General features: G+C 38.6%; 1 protein-coding gene across 5 annotated transcripts in view; it reads right to left on the minus strand.

Annotated features, from left to right (window-relative positions):
• The window catches only part of vti1a (vesicle transport through interaction with t-SNAREs 1A), a 329,428-nt gene that overhangs the window by 144,183 nt on the left and 167,755 nt on the right, over positions 1 to 17,490 (minus strand). For 3 of the 5 annotated variants that reach the window (XM_085994502.1, XM_085994501.1, XM_085994503.1), the window contains 2 exons: positions 2,243 to 2,313; positions 201 to 262 (listed from right to left, as the gene is read on the minus strand). In XM_085994502.1, coding sequence (XP_085850628.1) covers positions 201 to 262; positions 2,243 to 2,313 — 133 coding nt within the window. Of the gene's footprint in view, positions 1 to 189; positions 263 to 2,242; positions 2,314 to 17,490 lie in introns of all 5 variants that reach the window. The other 2 variants (XM_085994505.1, XM_085994504.1) reach the window with 1 other exon arrangement.

The following is a 17,490-nucleotide window of genomic DNA, read 5'->3' on the forward strand; positions in this document are numbered from 1 at the left end:
TTTATGTGAGATGCGTATGTGCACACTCTGGACTGCATGCATCTCTGAAAAAAAACTGCATAAATGGTGAAGCAGGTACTAAAAAGGAATAGGGTAACTCAACTCAATTATATGACACTTGTGCGCTGGGAGCATTTCAGACAAGGGAGGGGGAAGGTTATTTATAGAAAAAGCACAACAGATTCCTACCTTGACCTTACCTTCGCAACATTCCTGTCAAGATCCTGGAGCTCTTCCCAAGGTTTGTATCAGTTTCACGCAGCTGACAAAGAGAGAGAAAGGAAGGGGTTACACAGCAGAACATGACAAAAGAGTTATTTTATAAGACAATGCTCATCTTTCAAATTGAAAACAGGTCTATACTGCCACTGATAGGAGTCCATTGTTGTACTTTTAAAAGAAAGCCAGCAGTACTCTACCAAGAAATAAGTATGGCTAGGCTAGAACATCAAATACAAAACCAATCTTTTTAGTTGCGACAAAGAGTCTGCACTCTCGATATATAACCCATATATTTTCTCTTTTCAGATAATGACAAATCTGCTGTATATTTCCAACATTTGCAGTTTAAAAAAAAAATCTTGACAGAAGCCAACTTTGATCGTTTATATCCTGCATTTAAAGGGGCATTAGCTTTAATAAAAATCATTTGGCAAACATGGGAATAGGTTCAAACACTCAAGGAGATGACCTACAGTACATAAAAAGTTAGTGTGTTGTAAAAACATCTTTGTAATGAAAATGATGTGACCCATTCTGTCTTTCTCCTTTAAGTAAAAAGACAATGCCCCTTTAAGATGTACTAAACACGCAAAAGCGCACATAACAATCTTTTGGTGAGTCTAAAACAAGCGAGCGGTTTCATTTTAATATTTGTAAGTACAGATTACCTTTGCTGTTTTTGTAGAAATAAGCGGACATGAGCATTATCTCTCAATTGTGCTCTTGAGGTTAGGATTATGGAATGAACAAAGAGGGAGGGGTTTACATTTCTAATCCCACTCTCGCATGGATCCTTGAATTGGAAAAACTGACAGCAGAGATCACACAGCTAGAAATTTAAAAACATCAGCTAAGGAAAATCAAAAATTGTGGCCATATTCAGAGGTCCTGCGACCAACCTGTGCAAGTCACTGTACCATCGCTTCAGTCAGCTGTTACCTTTTGCAACGCTATGGCCCTGGTGGCACACTCATGAGGTAGATTAGAGTATAATGAAGGAAAGAGCAGGTTTAAAAAAAATCAATAATTCAAGGGAAAATTATCCTGTGCTCTCGTATGGAAAGGTTTGCAGCACCTCTTTCTGGATATCAGAGGTATATAGGACACAAAATAACATGTATGATATACAGACAAGACAGTGTATAGACAAACTATTTTACTGAAGTGGCTTCAATTTGAAAATCTTACAAAACAATTAGATCCCCCCGCTCAACTTGCCAGTCAAAAAAAGGACAACGCTTGACAATGCATGTGAATATTACTAGATCTTTAAAAAATATGGAATAGATGTTAATATTTTACTGCTCAGTTGATTTGAGGTAGTTGTTCTTGATCATGTAGAAGAACTATATATCAGCAATACTCAAGTTTAAAACAAATCAAAGTGGACCATGCATTCACTCCTAAATTACATTCTGTATAACTAGATGTCTTTTGAATCTGCATAGTTCAGTAAATATATACCGAAAACAATTATAATAATTTAATTGTCAAAGGCTTTCAAAAAGTTGTAGAAATCTAGTCAGGCTGAACAAGTCAACAAAGAAAATAGCATCTTGTACACGTTTTTCTGTTAAAATGGCCAGAAAGTTGAGCTACTTTAGATTTTCCACACTGTGCAGGGCAATTTAAAATGTTCTCTCAATAAGCCCTTGTTGGCAAAAGCTAAATGGCATTTATTAATTCAAGGCTATATGAAGAAAATAAACAGAAAATTAGCCACAGTTCACACAAAACTTGCTTCTATGCAAAAAAAAGTGTTGGCACCATTAATTTCTCTTGTTCCCATGTTGGCAGACAGGAATCTTAAAAACTGACCATATTGCTAAGTTTGGATTGATTCTAAAGGTTGGCTGTTTCCAGTTAGCAGCTAGTAAGCATTTTCCTCTGCAAAATTTTACAAATTTATTAAAAACAAAAAAAACTTAAAAAAATTCCCTGAAAGCCCTTAAGCTCAAGATCTGATTTTATTCTATATTATTTTCTCTGGCGATGAACTAAAACTAGTTCTCAAACTCACCCTTTCCCGAGCTCGTTGAATCTTTTCTTTGTCATGATGCAGGTTCTCCAGGATCTCCTGTCCAATTTGTTCTGTAACCCAAAGATAATGATCACCAAAAGTCACACACTGTATGCCAAAAGCTGAAAAAGTAAACATTAAAATCTGTTCAGTGAGCAGAGCAGTGAGATTGAACCTAAACTGTGTCAGCAACTTTCATAAAATCACAAAACCTAAATAATTTCAGTGGCCAGTCTCCACTGCAGCCTACAGTGAAGCAGAGCTCCTGTAGAAACAATAGGAACTAGTTTAATGTTCCTAAAAGAAAACACGGTTCTGTATCATTTTATACTATACACACACGCCAATTGTAGGGAACTGAAAGGCTAGGGGAGACATTTAATAATTTTTAGAAACAGAATGCAAACAATGTAACATAAAAGCTGTTTGTAGCAAGACAAGGAGGAAAGAAAGAAGCTCGCCTTCGAAGGAGTTAAAAAAATAAACTTATATTTCTCCACAATTTAGAGGACTGTGCACATGTCTGAACTTTCAACTTCACAATCAATGCTAAATTGTGGAACCATTTATTCCTCTCACTTCAATCCCCCTAAATCTATTTAAAGGAAGAATTGGCATATATTCTATATTTGATCTTGAATTAAATTCTTTGAAGATATTAATAAATAGAATGTTTGCTGAAGTGTTCCATCAAAATCATTAGCTTGTTAAGTGAGAAGCATGTAAAATGTAATTTTTAATGTTTTTAAAAAGACAATGACTAAAACAATCAAAATTAAATCAAAACTTAACAATTAACGAATACTACAGTAAACGAAACATGATGATACAGCTCATATAGAGTTTGCGAAAGTGTTAAATGCTGGAGCTAACCATGACAGATGTAGCAGGATAAATATTTTTTTCAGATATTTGACTAGAAATTGATGTTCCCATTAAGGTATTTCTTCGGTACTGGTTTGCCTCATGGGATTTTGAAGTGTAATGCCTCCCCAAAGGTTCAATGTGTTAAGAGTTTTTGTGTTAAAAAAGAATACACCAAGAAAAATGTTTCATGATGATCTGGTATCTCTTTAAAAAAAAAAGAAAACAGATGCCATTAAATACTGCTGATTCAAAGCAGGTTGGTTAATTAGGTTTTTCTCTGTTTCGTTTGGCTGCCAAGTTGACATCTTCACCTTGGTTCTAATGATTCAATCTATTTCTACCAGCAAATGTGACAATGCCACAGACAGTAATTGAGGGTAAAACATTGTCACTTTGATGAATTGTGTTTTTTCCTCATAGTCAATGACTAGTGAAGTCAATAAACAAGGAAAAGAAGCATGTCCGCTGGAATATCACAAAATGAATTGTTGTCTTGACACATAGGGATCAAAACATCATACATTAATTTCATCCTGGTGTGGGGCACAATGGCATCTGCTTCACTCTGACTGTCTGCACAGATAAATAATTGGGGCCATCATCAATTTTGCAAGAGTTTTTTTTATTCAGTATGCAGCACAACTGACGAACTTTGGCCCTTTTCACAAGGAGAACAGCCACGAGCAGAAAGTGCAGCCATGACATAGATGACACTAGAGCTATACCTCCTAAATAACTATATTCAAGGTAACTACAAGCTTGAAGATACATACTTGAAAGGATTTCTTTTTTTAAAAAGGAAAGAAAGAACTTTTTCTCATTCTTAAACAGCTCTAATCAAGGCCGGTAGGGCTCGACATCCTTATGACTGGCCTGAAATAATTCATCCTCTGAATATGAATTAGCACTGGGTAATCACAGCATATTTATTACGCATTTCTGTGGTCCTTTCCTCCTGTGAACGCTGTATTATTCATTGCTTCTGCCCTGACCCTCGTGCGCTCCTGTTCTGACAAATCATACTTGATTAAGACAAATCTTTATTAGTTAGGTAGTCAACTTCCCCATTTATCATTTGCAAATCTCATTCCCCTTTTCCAAGTGTGTTAAAACTGACTGCTGCAATTTGGTAGAAGCTGTTTAAAATGCTTATTATGGGAAATGAGTGCAAATACAGATGCAAAAGTCAGTAATGGATGATAAGACAAAGGGCATCATCAATTCTACATAAGCATATCAGAAAAACAAACTGAACCAATGTTTATAAATGTTTTTTCTTGCTTATTTGACATAATAAAATGTACAGTTAACTTAGTTTTGTGCTGTCTTCTTAGCATCTATATCTGATTTAACCAGAAAAGCCAGGGCAGTCATTAACGCATTGTGCAATAATATTGAACACTGATTTCTCTTTTACCATTGAACAATATTGATCTGCAAAACTGTTGAGCACATAGCTGGTTCTTACTGAATACAATTTTGATTAAACCTTTCATGAGTTAAAAAGTGTATTAAATGAAATGGTTTATGAAATGATCCCTTTGATAATTTTTAATGCCACTTCATAGCTCTAATGGTAGTGCACTGGTCCCTGATTCATGGACCATGGGTTTTCATTCCACCTTTGGCTATTATTTGAACTCACCTACATTTAAATCGCTCTTGTCCAGTGCACTCAATGAAATGCTTCACAGTGACGGTGAGTTCCATTTGAGTAAGTGGGGGGGGGGGGGGGGGGCGGGAGGGTGGAGAGGATAAAGGGAAATGTAATCCATGAAACAAACGGCTTAAATACCCCTTTTGTTGTCCAATATGGAATGGCACTAACAGGGGTTGTGGAGATGTCTGGGCCCCAGATTGTCATGTACCACTATCTGACAGGGTGAAGCACAAACGGAAGGTAGCTGGAAAAGGGCTGGGGAGTATTTATTTCTTAGAAATGTGTGAAAGGAAACTTTATCCATTAGTATGGTAAATCCTGTCTCGAATAGGTTATGACATCCAGTTAAAAGTGAGAATTTTTATATTCTATACATATTATGGGTAGACACTGGATCTATTTATATAATGTTGCTCCTTTTTATTTAGCAATTTACTGATTTTCATGGCTTTTACTTCAGGCTAGGATTTAGTTTTGCCTGAGGATTGCAGAGTGGTGTTTGAAGTTTGTTAAGTCATAGGCTTATTCTGGATGTTGAGCTGAGTGGTTATTGGTCAAGTTGGATTGCATGTAGTCTGTAAATTACAACTTGCTGCAATTGAGTAACATTGGAATGATATTCTCCAGTTTTGCACTTGATTACCTCCGATGTCAGTGAAATTACATAGTTTTCTCTTTTTGGAAGCATTATCTGGAGTCATTTGTCATACTCAAGAAATTAAATACAGGATTGCCTATGACAGTACAAACTGTACATAGCCCACTGGAATAAGCATCAATAGGCTGTAGGTCCTTTTCCTGATCCATTTTTCATTCTTTTGTTGCAACATAAAAAGCTCTTTGTAAGTTGTGAAGAGGCATCATTGCAAGAGGAAGGTATGCTTATAAAAAAATCCCCATTATATAGCTTAGACATATTCATGTGAAATACATGCTTGGTTTTCATTAGCCAAATAGTTCTCTAGAGTTACACCTTGTGGATGAAATCTTACAACTATTATGAATCTTAATTAAATACAAATAGACAGACATTTTAGTTGTGTGCCTTATAAACCTCAGTAGGAATGCTTGCTGACTTACTGATATTAATTTTCAATGTCTAACTTCAATTTTCAATCCAAAACATAAAACAGGGAAACAAAATATATTATATCAAGTTTAGAAAGCAAGATGCTTATCAATAAATTTGTAAACGATTCTAATCAAACTTTATAGGCCAAAAGAACAGTATGAGTAGGGCTTAAAAAAAGCCACATCTGAACATCCAAGGCAGGTAAAAAGAAAATCCCCTAAACCTAAATAATTATGCCAGTAATCCTATCCTCCTGGGCAAGTAACTTGCAAACATAAATAAATAAAAAGTTGTTGCTCCAGATTAAAATGCTACTGGTACTTTGTATGTGCCTCTGTAGGACAACAGAGGAAGTCCTCCTTTAAGGATCTCCTGCATTGATACCAAACTTGAGCCTTGAGTTTTGCTGGTCTGAAAAATGTCTTTAAAGCAATTTTTCAAATTGAAATCATATTTGTGTTATGGTCTTTCAAAGAAATAAAATCTGCATGCGGTGCAAGTGAAAAGCAGGAACATTAGCTGCCCATATTAAATACTCAGAACAAAAAGACAGGCTACTGGAAAACCAATTCTGACCTCGAATGCACTCGGCACCAGGATCAGTGAAGTTCTGTAAGGGATGGTTAAAGTTCTTAGTTGCCTGTACTGAAGGGTGAGCGCTTTCGTAAGACATTTTCCAGCCCTGCTCAGTACGTTGCTTCTGTCAAAAGATCTTACATAATATTGTTTAGGTCTCAAAGCATTTTTTTTTATTTTTTAAATGGTCTAATAAAAAAACCCATCCAGCTCTAATGATTGATACAGAAAATATTATTCCAGTGTACAAGTAGCTATTTGAACATGTTAACCACTTACTGTCAAAAGCTATTACATTTTATGATCCCATTTATAGGCCCGGATTTTGCGGTACGAATGACAGTGAGGCTATCAGCGCTCACTGTTATTATGGAGTAAGTCAGCAACTTCCGGCGACCGCACATGCGCAGTTAAACGCGGAAATCAGGAAGTTGCTGTCCGAGTTGCCCTGCGCTTCCGCAAGTTTCGCTACACTGGTATCTCACCGAGAAACTCAGCATTCAATGTGAAGTTGTGGTATGTGTCCACTAGATACCCACTGAACATGCCAGAAAAACTTAGGCCTTGTCCATTCAAGTGCAAGTGAATTTTTAATGATGTGATAAGTCTTAGTTACTGCCAAACAACCTGTCTGGCACTGAACATTTACTTTTACAAGTGTGGAGTCTCGTTCCTTCAGATTTTAGTTATTGTTGGAGATTTAATAAAATTTTTAAAAATCTTCAAGCTGATTGGTTGAAGAGACACGCTGTTGCTTGGCTTGCTCACACACGCCACAGATCCCCTGTAGAGGATCTCTAATTACCATAAGTTGCTGCGCAAAAGCCCACGAAAAGTCAGTGGGCAGTTGTAAGCGGGATGAAGGGCACGCACCTTTCCTTCGCCGCTGACCACATAATCCGGGCCATTATCATTTTCTTTTCTTTGTGTTTCAGTTACTTGGCAGCCAAGTACAAAAGTCTTGAGCTCTTTTTATCCTTTATGCTTTTTGTAACTATTCAAAATTATGAAATATATAATGGCCTATATTAAGCTAGACATTTGAATTAACTATTAAGAGATTATCTAGTTGAAAATGGTTTATTTTTAGCTCTCAGTGCTGAGTGAATATCATGGTAGAAATGTGACTTTTTAAATCAGCGAAAATATAGTTAATGATTGTATTACACTGGATTAAAGCACTGACAGCACTCATTTACCAAATGACAGATCAAGCTGATGGCCATAATTTGATCTGCCTTCTAATTAACTTTTTTTTAGAAAAAGCCACACCTCAGACCTGACTCTTCATTTTATGAAACACTGCTGCAAGATCTAACACTTCTTAGCAGATCATTATCCAATAAAAGTTGCTGAAAAGTTAAAAGCAATCTACACAATTAGTCAAGACCTGAGGAGCCCTACCAGTAGTCTTTATTACAGCTACATATTGAATACTTTAATGATATTTATCAGGGAAATGTCATTAAACATTCACCAGAATTGTTTTAGTTGGAAACCTCCCGTCAACCTACGTTGAAATCAGAATCATTGTCTAACAGATACCTGCTTTGATAACTTTTATATTTATTATGAAGAATGGAAATAAGCAAAATCTCTCAGATGCATTAAACAAATCAGTCACTGCTTATATAAACATCTGATGCAGGTGTACAAACCTGGGTCCATATCTGTATTGACCAAGCAGGTGTGTGACACACAAAAATGATGCTTACATGGTAAATAAGTTCTAAGTGATAAAAGTAAATGAATCAAATACAATGCTGTCATTTCTTATGATAACTGGCACCTTTGTTTTGGATAGAGACAAAAAACTACCACACCTGTTCAGCAAAGTTCTACTTCAGAAAAGCTAAAGGTGTTAATTACTTTGTTATAAAGGCTAATCTGATCTGCATACTTTTCTCCCCAAAGATAAAAAACAGAAAATTGCTGGAAACACTCAGCAGGTTAGGCAGCACCTGTGGAGAGAGGAAGGTAGGGTTAACGTTTCAGGTCTATAACCCTTTGTCAGAACCAGAAGATGGTGGGGATTATTTGTGATCACGGGTGGATCCGATACAGGAAAGGTGGAATTTAAAATGGAATCCATGTGGAATGAGTCGGAGCCAGAGACAGTAGCTGAGAAAAAAGATGTGGCTGTGAAAGCGAGTTTTAGCAAACACATGATCAAACACAAGGGGGGAATCAGATAGCAATGAAGGTGAACTGGGTAAAGAGAAAAACAAAAATCATGTCATGGGTGGCTCTTTTTCTGTTTGCTTTTATTTGAAACAACCTCAGATGGACGACAGACTTCACCAAAATAAGTGACGATTCCATAGCCATACTTTAAGAGTTAAAAAGATTATATTACTTTCCATTTTGGAAACAGCACTTTAGTTAATACATTTTACCCTTGCTGAAACCACAAAAGCAAAGTTTTTTCTTAAAAAGAAAACATATTAAACCTTTGATAGCAGATCCGGCTCGTTTATAGAATTTAACAGGTAACACGCTTCGAATTAGTGTTTATGCATTTCTGTCAAATGTGGGCTGGAATTATTTTGTCAGGCTATCAAAATCATGCATAATGATAAATATTTTGAATTCGGCACATTTCATACATCACACTTAGTTACAGATGCAAAATAATCTTTTCAAACAAAAGTATTAAAAAGCCACTAATTTCCAACTGTTTCCAACTTAGAAAATCACCACCTTGTAATTTACCTCAGAATGTGCTCATTTACAGTAATTAGACATTGCAGGCTAAAAGGGACATGCCACCATACACCTAGCTGCGCCTCATCAGCAGGGTAATACATTGCGCGTCACGCGATATTCTGCTCCTGTCCTTTTTAGAACACGATTCATTTTAAACAGGTCAGCACCTCTATTAAAGTAGCACACAAAATAGTTTCATACCAAAGAGCCCAAATTCAAGGCAGTTGCTTTTTTAAATTTAAAACCAGAATGTGAAAGAGAGAAAAAATCCAGCAAAAACGTTAGTAATTTGAGGGGATTACAACAGAAGCTCTTTATCAAAGTTTGTGCTTCTCTACTGCAGGAAACTTCCTTTTATCCGGCACGGACGGGACCGACGTGGTGCTGGTTCATCGAAAATTCCAGATAACCGAACGCTATAGTAAAAGATACGGAGCTGAGAGCTCCGTTTCAAGCAACAAACCCTGTTGCTTCAGAACAATCGGCACAAGTTGCAAGCGTCTCTGTAGCTTAGCAACAGCTACACCCTTGCACAGCAACAAATGGAGTAAAAAAAGTAATAAAAGTTACCTGAACCTACTCCTGAATTTTGCCAGTTAACCAACATTTCCGGTTATTTAGGGGCTGGTTAATCGAAAGTTTCCTGTACTATATTCAGCTTCAACTGAAACCAGTGAAGAAGCAAAGCAAAAAAATTACACTGTATTAACTGAAATAAAATGTAATATGCACCATAGTATACACAATGCCAGGAGATATACTGTAGCTGTAATATTCATACATCATATTGTAAATTACAAACCTCTGGTCAAATAAAATTCTGATGTCCTCCAAAAGAACACGTGTTTGCAAAATAGGTAGTAAAATTGCCCTTAGCTACAGGTAAAATGCAAGTTATGATTGTTGCTCAATTAAATACACAAAACATTTGACAGTTTAAGTGGCATTTTATTTAAGTTGAAGGGTTTGACTTCTTTCACCACATCTGTCAATGGATAGCCTGAAGGCCTGCACAAGATCAATGACAAATGGTCTACAAAATCTGTGCAACCTCATTCTAAACTCAGCTAATTGGAAGAGTGTCACACCACTGCAGTATTTATTTCTGCTCAGATGCGATAAATTGTGTCAGACGGTAATTTAGCTAAAGACGAACAAATAATTTGGAATTTAAATACACCATGCAAACTCCAAAGCTTTTTTTAAAAAAATACAATTTTCTGTGTCCTTTATAGACCTAACTCAAATCTATAATCAATCAAAGTGCACAATCTGGATTTATATTTCTGTAATTATTTACTTCTGATAAATCTTTCAACTTCCTTTTGATCGTCCTCATTTCTAAATGGGCTTAGGTATACCGAGGTCACCCTCTAATTAATTATGGGGTTCTAAAACGGATGGTTGAATTACTGGAGAGAGATAGTCCAGTTACAAGAAACTGCAAGAATTCAGAAGACAACACAAAATAAGGTAATTATTTTCTAAAATACAAAGAGTTTTGCATCATCTTAAATTCAATTTAATATATGCAATGAAACATTGAACGATAAAATTACTCCACTCCCCAGAAGATATGGTTCATGAAATATATTACTTTCCTTAATGCAAGTCAACAAGCTTCCTATTTTTTTTAGAAATATATGCAGTATCAAAATGCATTAACAGGTGAACTACACTGTCCATTTCCTTAACCGATTAAATTTTCAGAAATGTAAAATATACCAACTGCAAGCGGTCTGGTCACTCTAGTGATAAAGGGTTGAGAGCCAGGCAGCTCTAGTTAAAATCCCAGGCTCAGTTGAGATCTGCGCTGCAAGTTTTGTTTTTCCAGTCCTCAGCTGAGTTGCTACATGAGAGAACTTCAGCTCAGAGAATCCCCGAAAGCAGCTCTATCCTGTACAGTGAAGACAGTATTGACAGGAGCCTTGGAGTAGCTGTGGGCCAAACTTTCCTTTGATCCCAGTTGAAGTGCAAGGGGAAATAAATGGAGTAGTTAGGAGTGATACTATAATATAAAATTGTAAAGAAGTAGATACCCAGACTTTCAAAAAACATTTTTGATTACACATTACCAGAGTTATTGTTTCTCCTGTCTCTTCTATGAGAAGTACTTCCAGCAATCTAGCAGGCACTGAAGTACATATACATGTGTGTGTATATATATATATATATATATACACACACAACACACACACACACATTTATATATATATATTATATATACATACACATATACACACACACACACACACACACATATATATACACATACATATACACATAATACACACACACACATATATATACACATACATATACATATATATATACACACACACGCACAACATGGCTTCCGGTAAGAACTGTACTGTACATGGCTTTATTATTATATACATCAGTAGTCCACCAGGTGGCTCTATTACACTTACCCCTCCTTATTGAAGAAGTTAATCATAGCAAATAATCATTGTACATGACTTGCATGGTATACACAACTCTTGGTATACATTTCTCAAATGGAACCCATTTTATGGCTGCGATTTTGTCGGCGCTCAGAGTGCAGGTTCAGAGGCGGGTCCGCTGTAAAAATCGAAATGATTGACAGCGGGTTGGGAACCCGCCTCCATGTAACTTTCCAAAGTGTCGCGTCTGCGATTTCAGAACAGACCCGACACCAAGCGGCGGGGGAGGCATTTAAGATAGTTAAATGCTTGTTAAATGCTTGTTAACTACTATTTTGCCAGCCTGTTTCTAGTTTCCCACTTTTGTAAACAGGCTTCACATCGTTTGGAGATCATGTCAGGTCAGTGCAAATAGATGTAAACAGATACGATATAATTGCGATTACGGAGATAAGGCTGCAGGGTGACCAAGGTTGGGAGCTGAATATCCAAGGATATTCGATATTTAGGAAGGACAGGCAAAAAGGAAAAGGAGGTGGGGTGGCGTTGTTAGTAAAGGATGAAATAAGAGCAATAGAGAGAAAGGGTATTGGCTCAGAAAATCAAGATGTAGGATTAGTCTGGTTGGAGCTAAGAAGCACCATGGGGCAGAAAACATTGGTGGGAGTTGTCTATAGGCCTCCAAACGATAGTGGTAATGTAGGGGATGGCATCAAACAGGAAATCAGAGATGCACGTAACAAGGGTACTACAGTAATCATGGGTGACTTAAATCTACATATAGACTGGCCAAACCAAATTAGCAATAATACGGTGGAGGATGAATTTTTAGACCAGTACGTTAAGGAGCCGACTAGGGAACAAGCTATCCTAGATTGGGTATTGTGAAACGAGAAGGGGTTAATTAATAATCTTGTTTGCAGGGTCCTTTAGGGAAGAGTGATCATAACATGATAGAATTCTTCATTAAGATGGAAAGTGAAGAAGTCTAAACCGAAACTAGGATCCTAAATCTAAACAAAGGAAACTACGAAGGTATGAGGAGTGAGTTGGCTATGCTAGATTGGGGAGCTTCATTAAAAAGCATGACAGTGGATAGGCAATGGCTAACATTTAAGGAACGAATGCATGAATTGCAATCGTTATACATTCCTTTCTGGTGCAAAAACACAAAATGAAAAGCAGCCCAACCATGGCTAACAAAAGGAATTAAGGATAGTATTAGATCCAAAGAGTCATACAAAGTTGCCAGAAAAAGTAGCAAGCCTGAGGATTGGGAGCAGTTTAGAGTTCAGCAAAAAAGGACCAATAGATTGATTAAGTGGGGAAAAATAGAGTATGAGAGTAAACTTGCAAGGAACATAAAAGCGGACTGTAAAAGCTTCTACAAGTATGTAAAAAGAAAAAGAGTAGTGAAGACAAATGTCGGTCCCTTACAGTCAGAAACGGGAGAATTTATAATGGGGAACATGGAAATGGCAGACCAATTAAACAAATAATTTGGTTCCGTCTTCACAGAAGAGGACACAAATAACTTCCCAGAATTGCTAGGGAGCCAAGGGTCTAGTGAGAAGGAGGAATTAAAGGAAATTAGTATTAGTAAAAAAATAGTGCTGGAGAAATTAATGGGACTGAAAACTGATAAATCCCCAGGGCCTGATAATCTGCATCCCAGAGTACTAAAAGAGGTAGCCATGGAAAGTGGATGCATTGGTTGTTATCTTCCAAAATTCTATAGATTATGGAACAGTTCCTGCAGATTGGAGGGTGGCAAATGTAACCCCACTATTTAAAAAAGGAGGGAGAGAAAACGGAACTACATACCAGTTAGCCTAACATCAGCAGTAGGGAAAATGCTAGAGTCTATTATAACAGGACACTTAGAAAATATCAACGGGATTAGACAAAGTCAACATGGATTGATGAAAGCGAAATCGTGTTTGACAAACCTACTGGAGTTTTTTGAGGATGTAACTGGTAGAATAGAAAAGGGAGAACCAGTGGATATGGTGTATTTGGATTTTCAGAATGCCTTTGATAAAGTCCCACATAAGAGGTTAGTGTGTAAAATTAAAGCACATGGGATTGGGGGTAATATACTGGCATGGATTGAAAATTGGTTGACAGGAAACAGAGAGTAGGAATAAATGGGCCTTTTTCAGGGTGGCAGGCAGTGACTAGTGAGGTACTGCAGGGATCAGTGCTTGGGCCCCAGCTATTCACTATATATATATATATGGTAATGATTTGGATGAGGGAACCAAATGTAATATTTCGAAGTTTGCTGATGACATGAAATTAGGTGGGATTGTGAGTTGTGAGGAGGATGCAAAGAGGCTTCAGCTGATTTAGACAAGTTGAGTGAGTGGGCAAATACATGGCAGATGCAGTATAACGTGGATAAATGTGAAGTTATCCACTTCGGTAGGAAAAACAGAAAGGCAGAGTATTATTTAAATGGTAATAGATTGGGAAATGTTGATGTACAAAGGGACCTGGGTGTCCTTGTACACCAGTCACTGAAAGCAAACATGCAGGTGCAGCAAGCAGTTAGGAAGGCAAATGGTATGTTGGCCTTCATTGCAAGAGGTTTTGAGTACAGGAGCAAGGATGTCTTACTATAGTTATACAGAGCCTTAGTGAGATCACACCTGGAGTACTGTGTGCAGTTTTAGTCTCCTTACCCAAGAAAGGATATACTTGCCATAGAGGGAGTGCAGCGAAGGTTCACCAGATTGATTACTGGGATGGCAGGACTGTCGTATGAGGAGAGATTGGGTCGATTAGGCCTGTATTCACTCGAGTTTAGAAGAATGAGAGGGGATCTCATTGAAATGTATAAAATTCTGACAGGGCTAGACAGACTGGATGCAGGGAGGATGTTTCCCCTGGCAGGGGAGTCTAGAACAAGGGGTCACATTCTCGGGATACAGGGTAGGATATTTAAGACTGAGATGAGGAGAAATTTCTTCACTCAGAGGATGGTGAACCTGTGGAATTCTCTACCACAGAAGGCTGTGGAGGCCAAGTCACTGAATATATTTAAGAAGGAGATAGATAGATTTCTAGACACAAAAGGAATCATGGGGTATGGGGAGAGAGCGGGAATATGGTATTGAGATAGAGGATCAGCCATGATCATATTGAATGGCGGAGCAGGCTCGAAGGGCCGAATGGCCTACTCCTGCTCCTATTTTTCTATGTTTCTATGTCGGGTTCTCTATGTCTCCCCATCACTGTGAATAGGTGACAGCTGCAAAAGTGGTATGAAAGCTACCATTTCACAGCTGTTCACTTTCCAATGTCAGAAGCTTGAGGCTTCAGGACTTGGAAGACACTTTTGAGCTTTTTGTAGTTTGGAAGTGTTTGGAGTAAACTCTCTATCCACTGTCACTTCCTTGGAGCAAGCTCTCTTGCCATTGACAGATCGCTTCTGTCATCTCAAATTTAGCTGCCATCTATTCCAGCAACATCAGTGTCCTTGAAAAAATCTCACCTTGGTCCTCCGAATTACTCCACCAACATCACCAGGCACACCGACATCAATACCAACCTTCTCCTCAATTACCTGAAGCTGCACAGGATTCAGGGCATCAGCACCCGACAACATTGCTGCCCGGGAGGCCAGCGATGGAATCACCATGGCCAAATTTACTTCACTTGACGCTGTACACCCTGGCTGCCACATGGTGCGCCAGGTTGACACCACCCCACACCAACACCATAAAGCATGCCTAAAATGTCCAAGTCATTCCTTTCACACTCATCACAATTGGGGGGTGGGGAAGTTATGTCTCAACATTCACTGGAACTCACTAAGACACTTCCAAAGGTGAACACAGATTTGTCCATTAAGGTAAAGTGTTGAAAGTATAGATTTCAATGTTTGACAACACATTAATAGAAACTTCACATGAACATTGGCTAAACCATCCAGGTGCATACCCTTGTGTGTTGTTAGTTCATATGCTTGCAGTAGGTTGAGGGCGAGTGTGAGGGGTGGCTAGTGAGATAGGGAAGTGATAATGTAGATAAAGAGGGATGGGTGGAGGTGCAAGGTAAGATGTTGTGAGTAAAGATGTGCAGGGTAGGGAAGGCAGAGTGATGTGGATGTGTGAGTGGCACAGCAGGATGAGGTTGAGTGTGGCTTTGCAGTAACGTTTCATGATCTACTGAGATAATCGAAAGGTTTGCGCCACTGCAGCCTTGTTCTCCTGACGACATCTCTGCTTGTGCCCTCCTGTGCAATGTGCGACCAGGCTGCGATGATCTCCTGGGGAGGTCTCTTCTGCCCATGGGAAGGGAAGGGAAGAGAACCTCCCTGCATGCTGTGACTTCCTCCATAAGCATATGGAGGGAATAATGGGAGAGCCTGGGTGCAGCCATGCACCTCTATACCGTGATTGTCAGTGTTTGCAGCACCTCAATGCTGTAGAACACTGACATCAGAACTCTCAAGATCAATTTGGACATGGCCCCTTTTAAGGAAACCGGCTGATGACGCATCATCAAATGACGTCATCAGACCCGCTTCCTATTAGTTGGCCGGGACCCTCGCAGGGCGGGCTCAACAAGCCCAAATGAACGAAAACTCGCTTAGAGTGTACGGGCTGCAGTAGGCAGCCAGCTGGGACCGCGACACCGACCCCGGCCACCCTGGACCCGCCTTGGCCGGCGACATCGCGGCCTATGTTTCCAAATTCTACCATAGAATTCTGTAACACAAACAAAAGATATGAACTTATTTTCCATATTTACAGATTAAATGTAACCACTGGTTTTCTGTTTCTAAGAGGATACCTTCTTTCTTGAACAGAACTTTCAGATCTTGTTGTAGGACTTTGACTTATTCTAGGCTGAGCCTGTGGAGAATTTTTCTCCAAGGGCTGACCTTGATCTACATTTGGACTCTCTACACTTTCAGACTGTTTGTTTGCCTGACTCGGGCTCAGACTTAAATTCCGACTTTGTCTTGGACTTGTTTCTGGTACGTCTGACGTAGTATTTGCTACTGGTGCTCTACTTGTAACAAGGCTATCTGACTCATCAGAATAAATTGAATTATCCCAGCTTTAAACTCCTTGCACATCTGTAGGTAAGATATGATCAAAGTAAACAAACCTAACCTTTCCATGATCAAACATCTTGACCAAATATGTGTGCGGGCCACATATCTTCACTACTCTTCCTGGTAACCACTTTAACCATTTATGGTGATGGTTTTTCACTCTAACCTTCTGATTCAACTTCACACTTCTCTCTCTAACTCTACCTTTATCATGACTTTCTTTCTGCCTTAATTGTTTCTCTTCTACGGACTGTGCCAAGTTTGGCTTTAACAACGAGAACCTGGTTCGTGGCTGTCATTTGAGAAACAACTCTGCTGGTTTTCTACCAGTAGTGTCGGAGTATTCCGATGGGTAATCAGAACATTTGTCAGTTTGTGGCCCAACGACAACTGACATTTCTTTGGATTTGGATCCAACATTTGACAATTTGTACTGTGCGTTCTGCTGCACCATTTGAAGCAGGGTGGTACGGTGGAACTCTGGTATGTTTCACACCGTTTCTGCTCATGAACTGTGTGAACTCTTCTGAACAAAATTGCAGCCCATTATCAGACACAATTTCTTCTGGGAGGCCGTATGAAGAAAAAAATCTTCACAAATTGTCTAGTGTTTTGCTTGTTGTTATTATCCGCATGGAAACACCTCTACCCACTTCGTGTGACTATCTATCATTATGAACAATTGCTGTCCTTCTAGCTCAGCAAAATCTACATGTAACCTTTGCCACACTCTGGGAGGCCATTTCCATGGCTGTAATGGTACTGATGGTGGTTTCTTGTTCACCGATTGGCATGTTGTACACTGACTGATGATGTACTCTATCTCTTTATCTAAACCTGGTCACCATAAGTAACTGTGTGCAAAGCTCTTGGTCAAGCACATTCCCAGGTGAT

Source organism: Somniosus microcephalus, chromosome 8 (assembly GCF_052327205.1).
Source record: "Somniosus microcephalus isolate GS21.2 chromosome 8, FLI_Smic_1.0, whole genome shotgun sequence".
Classification (NCBI taxonomy): Eukaryota; Metazoa; Chordata; class Chondrichthyes; order Squaliformes; family Somniosidae; genus Somniosus; species Somniosus microcephalus.